This window comes from Lactuca sativa, chromosome 5, assembly GCF_002870075.4.
Source record: "Lactuca sativa cultivar Salinas chromosome 5, Lsat_Salinas_v11, whole genome shotgun sequence".
Classification (NCBI taxonomy): domain Eukaryota; kingdom Viridiplantae; phylum Streptophyta; class Magnoliopsida; order Asterales; family Asteraceae; genus Lactuca; species Lactuca sativa.
The window spans coordinates 260,979,334-260,989,615 of NC_056627.2; the positions used below are offsets into that span (position 1 = coordinate 260,979,334).

General features: G+C 33.4%; 1 protein-coding gene across 1 annotated transcript; it reads right to left on the reverse strand.

Moving 5' to 3' along the window:
* Positions 1–9,359: 9,359 nt before the first annotated feature.
* LOC111877238 (UDP-glycosyltransferase 84B1) lies at positions 9,360–10,276 on the reverse strand. The gene has a single exon (XM_023873767.3). It carries the CDS (start codon positions 10,274–10,276, stop codon positions 9,443–9,445), a length of 834 nt encoding a protein of 277 aa, XP_023729535.2. The 3' UTR covers positions 9,360–9,442.
* Positions 10,277–10,282: the final 6 nt, after the last annotated feature.

The following is a 10,282-nucleotide window of genomic DNA, read 5'->3' on the forward strand; positions in this document are numbered from 1 at the left end:
GTAGTTACATTCATAGCACGATATTCAGTACCATAAATGCTTAATCTCAGCCACCAACGACTTAAGAAACACATCAATGTCCTTCCTGATTGATTTAGACGGGTCACTGATGTCTAGTAAAGAATAATTGACATTTGTTTTGTGGTTTATTAATATAAAATGTGAAGTTGTCGAAATGATTATCGATCTTAAAAATGTTAGCGACACTTCATCTTTGTCACTAAAGGCTACCATTTATGATATGCTATGAAAATGGAAACTAAGTCATACTATGATGATAGGGTATGGCTATGATGGTGCTCAAGTGTCACAACTGGCATTTTGCTAGGAAATTGTTTTCCCGTGTAAACATCATCCATTGTAAAAGCTTGTACTCTAAGTGAATACTATACTCTATTCTTGTTCAAATACATCTCATATGTTTAAATAAGGGTGAGAAACCTTAGAAATCCCGGTCCAAGTTCATTATGGACTAGGATTCTCTTATTGGGCCTAAGGGACCAATAAATCATCAATTCATCAAATCTATAACATTTTGGACCATTTGGTTCTAGAATGATTTATTCTAACCCCAATGGGCCTTATTGGGCCATAACAACTCCAATTAACCTTAATAGACGTTAGAACCCATTCTTTTATACTATTGGGCCGTGAGATAGCCTAAAGGCCCAATGGGCCGAAAGATTTTAGGATTAGACTCCAAAAATCCTAACTAAAGTTTAGTGGGCTCAAGCTATTCCAAGTCCTACCTTCTTGGCCCAAAAATCTCGGCCTAATAAAGAAATTTATACATATTTGTAAAAAAAAAAAAAAAAGGGGGGGGGGGGGGGGGGGGAGAGAGAATGGAGGATTTATTTGGCATTGACACCTCATGTTTGCATGGTGGGTATCCATGCAAACATCACCTCAAACTATCCCTCTCTCTTATCTTATTTAACCTCAGCCAAGACACCAACCACCCACCTCTATTTCTCACTTCAAACATCTTCAAAACACTCTCTAGATCACCTCCTTCTTCCTCCAAAATTTCGAGTTTTTGAGTGTAGCTTCAAGAGGATTCTTCACCAAAATTATCATCCTTGGTAAGTTTTTGCTTAGATCCATGGTTTAGTTTCCTTATTACTTCAAAAATCTCCTCTTAACTCATGAAATTTCGTGATCTTGCATCTTAGAACCCATCCAAGCCCAAAAACCTCCCAAGGAGCTTGCTAGGACCAAAAATCACATCATCTTCTTCCATTCTTCTTCTTAACCGAAACATCCAAGCAAAGGTGAGTTCATACCCCCTATTTTCGATTTTTACTTTGTTTTTGGGAAGAATACAAGTTGTGTTGTGTAGATCTATGTGTGTATGCATGAATATGTGTGTTTTTCATGATTTATTTGGTGGTTATGTGATGTTTACTTCATAAACCTAAGAATATGTTAAGAACATAAAGTTTATCACTTAGATCTACATGAAAACCTTGATAAAACTATGTGCTATCACATATAATACATGTAAACTAGTAGATCTGGCAATTATACACATAAAATAGTAAAAATGAGTGTTGTGTTCCAAGATCCATAAACTAAACTCAAAAATCAGCCTTTCACATAAAAGTTTTCGTCTAATCTCGAACTGTTTGACCACCTAAATTATAATATTTTTCAAAACTATTTTACATGCAAGAATTTCAGGTTTCTAACTTTAAAATGACTACTCTCACATTTTCATACGATTTTTCTACAATTTTTGGCGAATTTTACAAAACTACCTATTAGATTTGAAATAATTTCAGACCAGCCTGTGAAGGTGAGCAATTTCACACTTGTTAGAAGCCATTAAAAATTATCAGAAAAATTGTGAACAAAGTAGACAAAATTTCCAAACTTCCAGAATTCACGGATCCAAATTTCGACTTACGATAATTTTTCTACAAATTTTCCAAAAACTGGGTCGGAAAAGCCCAAAACCAGAAAAATATATATTTTCACAAAAATCAAGCCAAAAATTATATTTTTGACAAAAATGGGTTTAAAATGTTATTTTTTACTACAAACTAGTCATCAACACAAGTTTTGAACTAAATGGAGACTAAAGTGTTATTCTTACAAAATTGGGCCTTAATTGTAAATTTTTTGCTTATTGGGCCAAGAACGTCATTTTTACAAAAAGTTGGCTTTTATGCTATTTTAGTGAATACTTAAACCAAAACCAACGATAAACTAACAAACGGATTAATTTGATCATTTTCTAGGTTATTTTATGTGTGATAGGTCTTGTATACAATTTATATGTTTATTAGGCCTCATTGACCCATTAACATGTGCGACGGACCTTGGATACTATTTGTGTGCTATTTGGGCCTGTAAATACCTTACATGTGAAATGGGCCTTAGTTGTCTTTTCATATATATATATATATATATATATATATATATATATATATATATATATATATATATATATATATATATATATATATATATATATATATATATATATATATATTTCGGGCCCATGTTATATAATTTCATTCCAATTTGGGCCTTTAAATGATTTACATGTTTGGCGATGCCTTAGTGGTTCACTTACATGGTTCATTGGGTCTGGAATGAGATTATACCTTTCTTTGCGTAAATTCGATTAAGGATCTAGTGAGTTTTATCGGTTAACACCTATTAAGTGTACGATCGTAGCATGTAGTTATAACCAGAGTCTCTTGGAGGGAGAGCGGGGATTTGTGTATAGATCTATACGGGGATGACACCCCACACCTGAGCTGTTCGCTACAGTTAGACTAACTCAGTCTAGGGTGATGAAAACCTTATAATCAAAAATCAAAATCAGCGTCCAACAACGACAAGACAGACGACATTGTCATTATTTAGTATGGTTATGACGACCCACTTAGAGGAATTAACGTTATGAAGTTTACGAAAGACCATTCTCTTTTCTCTTGGATTACTCGGAAGCATTCTCGTACTGGTACTCAACCTCGGGGGTTGGTATGACAGCTTTCTCTTTTACAGACAACATCGAGTTGTCTGGGAACATTCTCTTTACATGCTCTTTACATTCTCTCTACATTCTCTTTACCCTTTTAGTCAAATAAACAATAACATACATGCATTAATACAAGATCTGACACAAACACACTAAACAGTTTGCAGAAAATATAGGATTTTCTGGTGGTTTTCAAAGTTATACAAATCATTTTCACAAACATGCTTATGAACTCACCAACATTTTTATGTTGACCGTTTTCAAAATAACTTGTATTCTCGGGGAAACCGTTGAAGCAGGATGAACGAAACAAACTAATGGATATTGTGTTATATTTTGTTTCATCATACTCTTACTATTTTGGCATGTAATATTCAAATACAATACTCGATGTAAACAATGAATGTTGTTATATTACATGTATGAGGATGATGATGTTATGTTTCAATTATATTCACTATAATGATATTTCAAGATGAAGTCACGCACAAGCGCCCAGACGTTTCCGCCGTCTGGTTCAGGGGTGTGACATCAACTGCTAGTAACAAGAGGGATGCGTTCAATGAATAGAAGACTTTGGTTATGAAGGGAACATAATTTATATACTTGTTTATTGTTTTGCTCACCGGTTATAATTCGTTCTTGTGTCTAGTTCAAAGAATCACACATAGATTAATGATTTCTTTGATGTGTTCCTCAGATGTTAAACAGTATTGTCTTCCTACAAACAACAATATAATTTAAAGAAAAAACAAGCAATTTAAAGTTGTGACAACATTAGCCGAAGAGATTCACATGTTAGTAACTTGTGCTACTACCAAGTTGATTTATTTATTGTATCTTTTCATAAGTATAGAAAAGATTCACTTTATTACAGGTTAGCAACTTGTACCATAGCTTTATTGAAGTCAATATGAATTTATTTATTTCTATATTTTTTTTGTGCATGAGTGAGTCTTTTAAAGGCTTTGATTCGGATAAGCTAATGAAAATGGCCACGTTTGATCTGAAAGAGTTTCCAACACAATATGATCTTTGAGTTCTTGAATTGGAACTTAAAAATTACATTATGAATGTACGAGAAGATGAACAATCTATTCAGTTAAACGTCATTAGAGACCTTGACAAAACGATGTTCAAAGGAAAGAAGCATAAATCTTTACTAATGTTTATCTTCTATTGAAATGTGCATTAATCTTATGAGGTGTAACATCAAGTATGGAACCTGTATTTTCCATATTAATGAAATTCATAAAGACAGAAGTACACAACAAAATGAATGATCAATTTTGAGTGATAATTTAATGTCATATATATATATATATATATATACATATATATATATATATATATATATATATATATATATATATATATATATATATATATCTTCTATCCTAATAAAACAATACAAATATGCCACGTGTCAATTATTCAGCCCACCCTCCAATATTTTTCCCGCTCATTTCACAATAAGTTTATTTACTTAAATACCCTTATATGCTTTGAAATCAGATTTCCCTCTTATCTCAGTTGTTTATACGTGATCCTTAAATCTCGCTAATTTATAAGGCTTGCTCGTCAAATGTGTTCAATTTAAGGAAGCTGATTGTATTTCCAAATGAAATTAGGGTTACTTTTTCTGTTGTATATCAATCATTCATACTCCTTAAATTGTAGATATGAAATTTGTATATCATTTTTTAAATCCCTCTCTTCTATTTCTCTCTTTCCTACACATATCTAGATCTTTTACTTGCGATGGAAGGACATATATGAGTGAATAAAGATGTGGAATCAAGAACATCACATCGGTGCTAATGAGGGTGGTGGTTTTAGGAGGGGTGGTGTTGTCGTTGCCGAAAACTATGCTGGCCAAAATTGTCATGGTGCTTGGAAGTTCTAATTTACAGCTCCAATCTTCTTTTATTCTTTCAGTCGCATCAGATTTTATCCTAAACAACATTTATCAAATGTTAGTCTACTATTCTTAAGATCAAATCAATGAACAGTCTTCTTACACTATGCTTCAAGGAGACATGTTTTCTCAAACGTGTTTCTTTCTCCTTTCTATATCTATATCAGAGCTTTTTCATTTTTTTCTCTAAATCCCCTCATGATTAACGACTCCCCTGCCACCTCTTCTGTTACCTACATCGGAAACCCAAGGAACACTTAAAATTATCTCCCCAATTAACCAGTTTTGGGATACGTCTCTTTAGAAACCTATCAGTGTTGACGTAATTGATGGAGGTTTGAATGATATGGTGTCGAGCTTAATGAACTACACCGGGAGTGCCAAGTTTCTCCTTAATTCTACTCATCTTATTCATTATTTATAAATAACCTCATCCGATTATATTGACACTTGAATGCATATTCACACGAGCAAGCTCCATGAACTGATTTCTTTCATTGTATTTTATCATTAATTGCTCTCTACCTTTAGGTTTTAATATATTCGAGAGCTTAGTTAAAAAATATGTAGGAAGAACAAAACAGTTTCTGGTGTGTTTTAGTATTGAACCCAAACTCTTACATCCTAGGAACACAAAAGAAGTAAATATGAGTTACTGATCTCCTTATGTTTACTATTTTATATATACTGTGACGGAAGACGATCATACAAAAATACATGAAGTAATTTTTCTTGTGATCATTTGCTTCTGTAGAATTACAGTAATCTTATTCAATGATCATGAATTTAAAGTTAACTCACATGGTTTTTTATAACCATTCATCTTCTTAGAAGAGCAACTATACTGTAGCCTATGAAAATGAAGCTATAAGTTCCCTCATTTTCTCTGTTACAGTCAACACCAGTGGTATTGTTTAAATCTTCAAGATCAGGATGGTTTGGTTGAATATTCTTAAAATGACATGAATATAGATTTTATTTCGATAATCAGATAGTGAATGGTTCTATGTTTTATGAAGAACTCTCCTTACAGGTAAGAATCTTTTGTATGCATTATTTAGTTTTATTAGTGTATGTTATTGAATTTATGCATCTTTAATGGTTTTTTTTATGTTGTGTTCTTGTAGAAAACTGTAAATTACTATAGAGGTATATGGCATGCTTTATGTACAATCATCAGTAGGGAAGCGGGCATCTTTGGGCAGTTATAGAGGTAGCTATTAGATTTAAACATTGTTTTAAGATGATTGTATAGTTTACTTCAAACTTTGGTGCATATTATAAACAATAGCTAAAAAGCTAAGTTGGCAAAAAAAGTTATTTTTTTAACATTATGAATTTTGATATCTTGGAAAAAATGCATTAGATTTAAACATTGTTTTAAGACGATTGTAGTTTACTTCAAACATCGGTTCATGTTGCTTTTGGTACTAATTGTGAGCAATTTCCAAAGTACACTTCTATATGTAGAATGTCAAAAAAATGCATTGCTATAAATGATATACGTGTGGATATGTTCCTTTGATTGTAGTTCCTTGAAGACAACAACCATTTCATTATGAATATTATGGAAAAAGAAACGTTATGCTATGTTTATGTTTGAGTTAAAATATTTCTTTCAAATGCAAAAAATAGCAATGTAAATTCATTTATTTTTTTAGTTATCCATCTTATTTTCATGTCTTCCTGTTGTAGCATTGTAATTTGAAACACCTACCAGTATTAATGAAAAATTAATATTATAATTTCGGTTTTAGATTTTTTTAGTTTTATATTTTCACTTTAATTTAATTAGTGAATTTCAAATTCATAAAAGGTGAAATAGCCAATAATACTGATGGAAGTGGATTAGCCATAGTTTATTATCTGCTGAATCTGTTTTGAAACTTTCAGAGTCTGCAAAATTATGGCAACAGAAGGGTTTATTAGAGATACTGATAAAATGAATTATGAGTGTCTACAGAGGAAACTTGAAGTTGCACGTACTTCATAAACTCAAGGTATGTTTATTTACAATTTTTTTTTCTTTTATGACCACACATTTAGTTATGTTAAGATGATGTTGCTTTGTTTAAGATGATTCTACTATGTTTTATAGAAGTTTGTTTAGATACAGTCATACAGATCAGTGGAATGTTGGTTTATTAGCAACAATAAGAGAGCAAACATGACTTCTTTATTTTTCTTTGTACAATTCATCTTTCTTTTAGACATGAGTATTTTGGTCTTTTAACAAATAAGAAAAGTAATGGAATTTAAGTCCTTTCAAGTGTTATATTGTGGTTTTTAATTTTTATACGTGCATGTTATATCAGGTTCATATTGAGGTGAAAAGAAAGTTAATATTGTTGCCTATGGATTCAAGCATGCTGCCATTCGATACACTTCATGAAATATTACTACTGAAGTAGTGAGTTGACTAAAGGATATGGAGTTGATGGAAGGGGCATTAAGACTATAAGGTTTGAAAGTCTAATTTGCAAATTCTATATTTTTTGATTTCTTTGAATGATTTTTATATAGAGCAGGGGGAATGAGAAAAATAGAATAGACTATAACAAGGGACTACCTGGAAACTAGCAATAGTTAAAGCTTCATTAGATATGCAGCTAACCCAATGTAAATCCTTCTTATGTTACCTGATAAGGGAAAAGAAATGCCAACATGGAGGAAATGCTTTTAAAATTTGTATGAAAAATGTTGTACCAAAAGTGCAAATCATTATAAAAACTGACTATTGGTAGTCTTTATCAGAAGACAAATATACATCCATTAATTGTGTTGATGACTCCATATGGAAGAGGTAACCAGGCTAATTTCAAGACATTTGTTAATTTTGACTGGTTAGAAATATTGTTTTCAAGAAAATTGTTGATTTCTAGCCGTTAAAAAAATGCATTTCTTATACAGGTATCATCCATTTCACCCAATTCCTTTAGCAACCGACATAATTGTAATATTTATTTTATTAGATAATCAATATTTTTGGTTCTATTTAAAACTAACAATCGTGGATTCCACGGGTTTTAACCTAGTGTATGTATATATATATATATATATATATATATATATATATATATATATATATATATATATATATATATATATATGTCAGAAAATACTAGTGATGATAAAATTATGCAAATATTTCAAGGCATACAACTTAAGCCGGTAATATTATAAAAACAATAATATAACTATTAGATATTTGTTTAAATATTTCAAGATATACGACGGATACATCACAAGTGTTGTTGATTCTTTTATTTTATCGTCTTTACTTAATTGGGGATTCACATGTTTTTTTATTATGGATACGTTGTTGCTTTCTTCTGTGTTCTTGAGGCGGTATTCACATTAGCTATTCTCCTAACCACACTAGCCATTCTCATATCAAAAATTTTGGCTTTGCCAATATATGCGAATGGCATTATGGGTATATCGGAAAACATTAAAAAAATATTAGGTCAGTGGGGGTACACAACCCACACCAAATTGAGGGCGTGGGTTTCTTTAGGCTCAACCAAAACAACCACCACCTCAACGAAGTATAAGGCCATGGAGTACTGCCACTTAGCTAAGATCGTGAAATAGAGAAAGAAAAGAGAGGAAGATAGCCAGAGACTTTCAAATTGGTCTCCGAACCACCATGCCACTCTCCACTAAAAGCCAAGACTATAGTAACGGGGTGGTGTACACGACCATAGCCAAGATACCACCTAAGACCTTCTGGTATACCAACGACGAAGAGGCTCGTGGTCTACGTGGCCACGAGCGTTGTTCATGCATACCACCCCAGCCAACCGTGGTCGGGCGTTTTCGTGGTGGGGAAGACGAACGACAACGCCCAATCAGGGTTTCTTTTTCTCTCAGCTCTTCTTCTTCTCCCTCTGTCTCTCTCTTCGTTCTTCTGTTCGTGGTCGTGGAGGGTACTCCATTGCTTTGTGGTGGGTGGTGGTGATCGATCTGGAAGCTCTCCACCTGAAAGCAGCAGATGGCCTAAGTCATAGACTCTTTTGTAAGATACATACACCTGAAGGCCTTATGATATGGATGAGCAGAATACGAACATAATTATATGAAGATGCTTAATTTTATTCAAAAGTGTAACATATCCAAAAATTCTTTTCCTTTTTTGTTTATTAATCGGTTTACTAACATTACCAGCTAAACTTATGAATCTAAATTAACTAACAGATAGCAACTGGGTTTATGAATCTTAATTATTGTTTATCATAGATACACCGAAACCGTAGCGACATATTTGGCTTATTTAGTCCCCATGTTTAATTTCATTTTTCAGTACAGATAATTAGATTAGTCAAAGGAGATGCCAATTTGGTTTTGTTTATCATTAAAAAAAGATTACTAATCCAAATTATTGAATATAGCATGATTGTGGTAGACAAGAAAATTAATAAAAATGACAACAAAAGTCAGTACAGATCTTGATAATGACAAACCAATAATAATTTATTACTAAAGGAGGAGTACAAGATATCTTGCACAAAACACAGCATAATATTGCATACATTTCATGAGCAAGAAGAAACTGCATCTACAAACAATTGGATGTTCTTATCCGACGATCCACCGTCTGCCACTGCCTCACGAGCCGCCCTTTTCAACTCCGCCCCGTTCTTTCTGAACTCCTCCGATCTAGGCCCAGACAAAACCTCCTCCACGCATCGTGCCACATCTTCCCCATCAAAAAACGCTTCTGGATTCTTATTTAGTTTCACTCCGATGCCCCAAATATCTGTAACAAGCTTAGCATTCGTCGGCTGGTCAGTCCACTGCGGACAAACAATCATTGGCACACCGGCGGTGACACTTTCAATCATTGAGTTCCACCCACCGTGACTTAAGAAACACCCAACTGATGGATGTGATAACACAGCAGTTTGCGGACTCCATCTCACGATCAAACCCTGTTCTTTAATCTCCTGCAAGATCTCAAATTGATGAGTTTCTTGATTTTCCGGCAGCTTTACCACCCAGATAAACGGTCGTTTCGAAATTTTCAGACCAGTTGCTATGTTTTCTATATGATTCTTGGATGAAAAGACTAGTGTTCCGAAAGAGATATAAACAACTGACGCCGGATGTTGTTTGTCTAACCATTCCAAACAGTTACTCTCGGTTGTGGATTTAAACTTATTTAAACCCTTAAGATCGCCGTCAATGGCGTCTTCCTTCCCAAAAAGGGTCGCTGGAACAATCGGTCCTACTGGCCAAAATGGAAGGCCGGCGTCATTAACCGCCGTTATCACATCTTTCTCCAGCTCCATGAAGGAATTTCCCAACACCCATTTATACTTGTTCAAATTATAAAAGAGTTCCTTCAATATGCCATCGAACGTAAACATGGTATT

Bases quoted from the DNA above. Each gene is read 5' to 3' on its own strand.
- LOC111877238 (XM_023873767.3), bottom strand. From the start codon at position 10,276: ATGTTTACGTTCGATGGCATATTGAAGGAACTCTTTTATAATTTGAAC.